At 52.3% G+C, this 6,861-nt stretch overlaps 1 protein-coding gene across 1 annotated transcript in view; it reads left to right on the top strand.

Annotated features, from left to right (window-relative positions):
• The first annotated feature begins 438 nt into the window (after positions 1–438).
• Positions 439–6,861, top strand: part of Dnmt3l (DNA methyltransferase 3 like) — a 12,241-nt gene continuing 5,818 nt past the window's right edge. Inside the window, exons 1-8 of the mRNA XM_050139877.1 lie at positions 439–692; positions 1,120–1,212; positions 1,444–1,488; positions 2,503–2,582; positions 2,657–2,769; positions 3,359–3,530; positions 4,641–4,728; positions 5,887–5,981. Coding sequence (XP_049995834.1) covers positions 578–692; positions 1,120–1,212; positions 1,444–1,488; positions 2,503–2,582; positions 2,657–2,769; positions 3,359–3,530; positions 4,641–4,728; positions 5,887–5,981 — 801 coding nt within the window. The 5' untranslated portion in view covers positions 439–577. The remainder of the gene's footprint in view (positions 693–1,119; positions 1,213–1,443; positions 1,489–2,502; positions 2,583–2,656; positions 2,770–3,358; positions 3,531–4,640; positions 4,729–5,886; positions 5,982–6,861) is intronic.

Here is a 6,861-nt window from a genome sequence, read left to right as displayed (position 1 = left end):
TTGCCCCACCCATCTCCCCCATACAATCAGTAACCCTATCTCCCAGCTCCATAACCTCAATGTGTGTGTGAAACCTAGAACCTCCCTTCCCCCACCCCCACCTCTTTCAGCCCTGAGCTGCCCTCCTACACTATTCTATAACCCCTCCTCAGAACATGCCCCCCTCCCCCGTTCCTACCATGAACCCCCTCCCACTCACAAGGTTCCCTAAACCCCTTAAGCCCCACCCCCTCCCACCCCACCCCCACACCTTCCCTGAATCCCCCACACACACTTGCAGGGCTCCTTAAGCCCCGCCCCTGAGTGCCTGCCCCCACACCCTCAACCCCACCGTCTTCAGCCTTTAATAGGCTCCTTCCAGCACTCGGCTCTTATCCCTGTTTGCCTTAAGGTCCCTTTCCCGTCTTTTCCTCCCCATAATTCCCCACTAGGCCCCAAGGGACCCACCGGTGCACCTTACACCCCCCCTCCATCGTCTCTCGTCGCATTGCAGCGTTCTGAGGACCCTGCTGACACCTCCCGAGATCTCAAGCCACCCGCCATCCTTGGACCCAGATCCTTCTAGCAAACAACACCCATGGGTTCCCGGAAAAATTCTTGCTCCAAGACAGGTGAAACATGGGACCTGGAGACTCTGGACAGCTCTAGCCCGGACTCTGCCAATCACCTGGAAGAGCAATGGCTGAAATCCAGTAAGTTCCTCAGGCCTCTTTCTTCCTTTCCCTCTCCCCTCCTCTCTTTCCCTTCCCTCCTGGTCCTTAGCAGAGGGTCTGGACTGTCAGAAGAAGGTGGGTCCTAGAGGGGTTTAGCAGGTACAGAGGGAGGCAGGGCCATATGGGTGCTGGGAAATGGCCTACTGGAAAACACATGGTGGCTGGGAGTGGAGGGGTGAAGGCTATCTCACAGGGCCCAGCCTCTCCTATCAAGTACTTTGAAGCTGACGTTGCAGTTTTTCTTGTCCCTAATTCCCAGATAGGTGGGTGGATGTCACTATGATTTGGCTGGGCAGTCGAGTGGGTCCCCTGACCCCTGCATTGACTACAGGTAGCTGACTGTTTTCCTGCATACATCTTGTGTCCCTGTGAGGGCTCCCAGTGATGATGTCTTCTCTGTCTCCAGCCCGTAGCCTCAGTGAGGATGAGCACAGCGTGGAGGTCGTACTGGAAGATTCCCTGGAGCTGCTGTCCTTAACCTCACCCCCGCCAGGCAGAGGTAAGTCACCACCCAAGTAATAAACTTATCTCATGGATGAGGACCTCAGAGTCAGGCAATTCATGGAATGTTCCTGTATCATTCAGGATGCCCCAAGCCCAGACAAGGGCAAGCTTTTGGTGGGTGTCAGTGAAGGGATTCCTGGTGTCCAAGACACCTCAGAAGAGAAGTTTACCAAGCATGTTCCAATGAGGAGCCAGAGGAAAGAGGCTACTTATTTTTCTCTTTCAGAGATCATCAGGTATGAAGTCACTGTGAACCAACGGAACATCGAAGGTGATTTTGCACGCTTGCCTGTGATCCAGCAAAACAGAGTGTCATCCCTGCCAGAAAGGCTTGCTTCACTCAGCCATCCCAGAAGGCGGGGAGCAATCCTGGTGCCCACAGGATGTTCTCCCTCCATCCCCCTTACCAGATTTGTTTAAGGCACATGGTTGAAGATTTTTGTCTATCTGGGCTGGGCATGGTGGCCCACACTGTTAATCCCAGCACCCTGGAGGCAGAGGCAGGAGGATCTCTGAGGTTGAAGCTGGCCTGATCTACAGAGCAAGTTCCTGGACAGCCAGGGCTACACAGAGAAACTCTGTCTCGAGCCCTCTCCCCAACAAAAATGTGTGTGTGTGTGTCTATCGCCCAACACTACAGTCTAATTTGAGATTGGTAGCAAGTCACTCACCTTGGAGGAAGCCCTGGGTTCCGTCAGAACCATATAAACTGGGTGTGTCGCCACACCCAGTAGCCCACTGTTCAGGAGTTAGAGGTAGACCTTCAAGGTCATAGTGAAGTTGAAGCCAGCTTGAGAAGTGTGTGACCCTGTCTGAAAGAGGAGGAAAAAGGAAAATTAAAATTTGCATCTGGGGCTCAGTGGCTAAGAGCACTGGCTGCTCTTCTAGAGTTCTTGAGTTCCCAGCACCTCCATGGTGGTTGACAACCATCTCTAGTGGGAACTGATGCCCTCTCCTGGTACAAAGGTGGTGTACATGCAGGAAGAGGATGCGTATATATTGAAAGAAATAGGTCTTTTTTTAAAATGTATCTGCTAGGGACTCCAAGCTCCTCAGTCAATGATCTATTTCTCTGGATTGGCCAAGATGTGAATGCTTGGGTTTCCATGGGAGTTTTAGTATCAACATGTCACGTCTACAGAAAGTCATCTGGGGTCTGGAGATGTCTGCCCTTCATTTGGGATGTCTTCTGATCTATTACCCTGACGTGTGTTCTTGGGTCTTCCCTGGTCTCTCTCATTTTTGTTACATCTTCTCCCCGATTTTCCTTCTCCATTCTCTCTAGACATCTGCCTCTGTTGTGGAAGTCTCCAGGTGTATACGCAGCACCCCTTATTTGAGGGGGGGATGTGTGCCCCGTGTAAGGTAAGCAGGGAGGCGGTGGGACTTCGTTGGCACCGTTGGAGGAGATTGCACAATAACCTTTGCCCCCTGCTCAGGACATATTCCTGGAGACCATCTTCCTTTACGATATGGATGGGCACCAGAGTTACTGCTCCATATGCTGCTTCGGGAAAACCCTGTTTATCTGTGAGAGCCCCGACTGTACCAGGTGCGGTAGGGCCCAACTCCCCATTCTCATCCCCGAAGAACCCCTCCCAATATGAGAAACAGGAGCTGAAAATGGTGCATCTGTGATGTCTCTCTTCAGGAGCACAGCCACCACATGGCCACCCCCTCTGTCCTTAGGAAATAGAAGGGTGGGCATTTGTACTCTGCCCAGGGTCTGTGGGTCATGAGTTGTGAGCAGGATTGTTCAGGGCATAGGCAGCACTTTTTACCTTCAGTTAAATCCCCATCCTGAGCTCCATCCATGCCAGTCCCTAACCTGTCCTGGACATCTTCCTTTTTACATCCCTGACTTCAAGTCCCCCCTTCCCTGCTGCTGCTATATATGGTTTTTCCCAGAACTTTGAAGATGCATGTCGAGGTTTCCGAGTTGTGGGAAGGCTTAAGGGAGTGAGGGCCGCCATTTTGGATACTCCCACAGCACCTCTCTTATTGTTGAATCCCCTTCCCAGCCTGCAGCCTGCCCCTCCTCTGAAGAGCCCAGAGAGAAACAGATGGTTTCCTCTGGTCTGCCTTGCGGTCCCCTGATGGCAGTATGATGTGGCTCACCATGGTTTTCGGTTTGACTCTAGATGCTACTGCTTTGAGTGTGTGGATATCCTGGTGGGTCCCGGGACCTCAGAGCGAATCAGTGCCATGGCCTGCTGGGTTTGCTTCTTGTGCCTGCCGTTCACTCGGAGCGGACTGCTGCAGAGGCGAAGGAAGTGGCGTCACCAGCTGAAGGCCTTCCACGATCTAGAGGGGGTAAAGACAACCAATACTGTATCTGCCGTGGCAGATATACATACATACTCCATCACAGGATGAGGCTCTTGCCATAATGCCCCTTTGCTGTCCTGCTGGAGAGCAGATGCCACTGGTGTTTTGTCGTGAGGGTCTCAGATAGCCCAGGCTGGCCTCAGACTCACTATGGAGCTGAGGATCACCTTGAACTCAATGAGTACTGGAATTTCTCATTGGATCGCAGGTTTCACAAGCTCTTTACTGAGCTGTATCCTTTATCATCATTTTGTTTCTTATAAGCCTAGGGATGACTTTCAGTCACAAGTAGGACAGGAGCCCCCTTCACAGACATATATAAGCCCATCACATCAGCTTGAATGCTTAGCCAACATGGTATCCTGTGTGCAGCCAAGGCTACCGTCTCAAGGGTGAAGCCCAGAGGGGTCAAAACAGTCCAAGGTGAAGATGCCTAGATGGTGTGTGTCTCCTCTCCCCAAAACATCTGTCACGGTCATAAACCAGGGACCTGAAAACGCAACCTAATTTGGAAGTGGGGTCTTTGTGGTGTCGTTTAGCTGAGCTTGAGATGAGAGCAGTTTGGAATGAGGTAGCCCCTGCATGAAGTGGGGGTGTCCTTATAAGAGAAGGCATTTTGGGGGGGTTGAGACGTGTAAGAAAAAAAACTAGTGATGAAGGCGGAGGCAGCATATAGCCAGTAGGAGCCCTGGTGGCACCTGGCTTTCAGACTGCTGGGCTATGGGAATGATTTTGCTCTCCTGGAGTACTTAGAGCCTGAGACCTACAGAGCTACCCTCTGCTAGGACCCATTATCCTCTAACTTCAGAGAAACCTTACTCTACTTCCCTTGAGATTTGTGGGGGTCCAGGCAAGAGACCTAGACCTGGGGAGTGGGTGGAGTTGGCCTCCAGGGAGGGAGGGACAACCATGGTCACTCCAGGGCCAGCCAGGCCTTGGCAAGTGTGTCCCAGGGGGCTCTCAGTTGAGTGCTGTCCATCCAGGGAAAGACAGCTGTAGGAGCCACTTAACCATAACTCAGCCGGCTCTCTCTGAACAGCTAGTACAGCTCCTCTTGCCTTTTTCTCTCTTTCCGTTTTTCTATTTCCTTTCCAGTCAAATCCTGTGAAGATGTACAAGATAGTGTCTGCCTGGAAGAGACAGCCCGTGAGGGTGCTTAACCTTTTTGGGAAGATTGATAAAGGTGAGTGTCGTCACATCAAGTGACTACAGAAGAGGGGACAGGAGGAACTCAGAGTGTTCTGGTGTCCTTGGCATCTGAGGTGTGGAGCGGGGCTTGAGAATAGAATGCCAGTTGAGTTGGGCAGCGGTGGCGCATGCCTTTAATCCAGCATTCCGGAGATAGAGAGGCAGGCGATCTCTGTGAGTTTGAGGCCAGCTAGTTCCAGGACAGCTAAGGCTACACAGAAAAACCCTGTCTTGAAAAACAAAACAAAAAAACAAAGAAAGAAAGAAAGAAAGAAAGAAAGAAAGAAAGAAAGAAAGAAAGAAAGAAAGAGAAAATAAAAAATACCAGTTGAATTTCTTCCTCAGACTTCTGGAACTGAGGGAATTGAGTATCCCACGAAAGGATCTGACAACCAGAGAAAGCCCCCAACTGTGCACCCAAGCAAGAGCGAAGGTCCCAGCTCCCCAAGAGGAGGCAGGGAGGGGAAAGGGACAAGCCCGCCAGGGTAGAGGGGAGCTACTGCTGGTGAGAAGACTGGGTTCCAGCAGCTGGGCTCCCCCAGATAGGCTCCCCCTGCCGCCTCATCTTCCTGAACCCTCTTTCTATACTTGAATCTCCCAAGTTATGTCTTCTGGAGTCCTGCCCCTTAGACTGTCCTGATCCCCATGTATGTGCCCACCGAGCACAGAGCCCTGAAGGCGCTCTGTTCTCTGGCTAAAGCATATCCCACTGCTGATACCACCAGGAGCGCAGCCAGTGACCCCCCACGGTGTATCACAAGCACCCACGCGGTAGTTACAATTGCATCACTATACCTTTAGGACACCCAGCTCAACTCGCCCAAACTCTCATTCTTGGGATCTGAAGGAAATTCACCTGCTCTGTATGTCACTCTGGTTCAAACATGGCACCACCAGGGAAGCCACAGCCCCACTGGTGGCCTAAGCCAGCGAGTGAGAGCACAGCTCAGAAATGCAGTTTTGCAACCCATTTCTTGACTTTCACAAAGTAACCCTCAGGAAGTCTGTCCTTGGGCTCCGATGCCAGAAAAGATCAAGCTGCTGCTCTGTAGCAGGAAATGGATCGCACTGTCGCGGATCCGTCCCCACTCTGCGGGGACAGAGCCCATGTCACCCCGGTTCTCTGTGTCCATCTTGTCTGTCCTCTCTCCAGAGCTTGAGAGTTTGGGCTTTCTGGAAAGTGGTTCTGGTTCGGAAGAGGGAAGACTGAAGTACTTGGAAGACGTCACCAATGTTGTGAGGAGAGATGTAAGTTGAGGTGTTGGGGGGCAGGGCTGCCAAGGCCAGGTGTGCCAGGGGACAGATGACAGGGCCTGGGGGGAGGGGGAGGGAGGGAAGGAACCCTGGAGGGGCAGGAAGGAACAGGCAGGGTGCAAGGAACCGCCAGAGGTCTTTAGACCAGCATGGGGTCCTGGGTCTGGCCACGGCCCTGCCCCAGTGGAGTCAACACTGTTATGCCTCACAGAGGGAGGCGGGAGTGGAATGCATCCCTCAACCCCGGTCAGGGCAAGCAGCCAGACATCCTGAAGTCTACATGGCTGGCTTCTTCTGCCTATGCTGGCGGATACGCATGGGTGGAGAGGCTCAACCCCACGACACTCCTTGTTGCAAGTCTTGAGCTGAGCAGCCAGCAGTTGAAAACCTCTTCCGAACACAAAGCTGGTGCTGCCTTGTCCCTGTAATGGGAGCCCTCTTGGGCTCCTCCTGGGAGCATGGGGGGCGGGGCAAGTTGCATTTGGGCCTCTTAAATAGACAGTGGGGTACTGGTCTTTACCATGGAACCCTGACCACTTCCTTTAGCCAGATCCCAACCAGTCATTGCCCCTGAAGGATCTCAGGTGCACATCTGAAATCAGGTAGAAAAGATGGGGGCATAGAGAAAGCAAGAGTCAAGAAGTTGGGGCCTAATTTAGGAGTCAGCCCACTACTGAGAGAAATGGGGAGATCCAAGAAAGTGGGGGCCTATTCTAGATTGGGAAAATCATGCTTAGACATCTTAGGAATGCCTCCCTCCCTCCCTCCCTCCCTCCCTCTCTCTCTCTCTCTCTCTCTCTCTTCCCCTCTTCCTCTTCTTCCTTCCTCCCTTTCTTTCTCTCCTTTCCTTCCTTTCTTTTTCTTTTTTTTTTTT

This window comes from Alexandromys fortis, unplaced genomic scaffold, assembly GCF_014885135.2.
Source record: "Alexandromys fortis isolate MF-2015 unplaced genomic scaffold, M_Fortis_MF-2015_v1.1 scaffold_9, whole genome shotgun sequence".
In the NCBI taxonomy this organism is placed as follows: Eukaryota; Metazoa; Chordata; class Mammalia; order Rodentia; family Cricetidae; genus Alexandromys; species Alexandromys fortis.
Note: the sequence above shows the minus strand (reverse complement) of the source record. Positions and strands in the feature narration are given on the sequence as shown.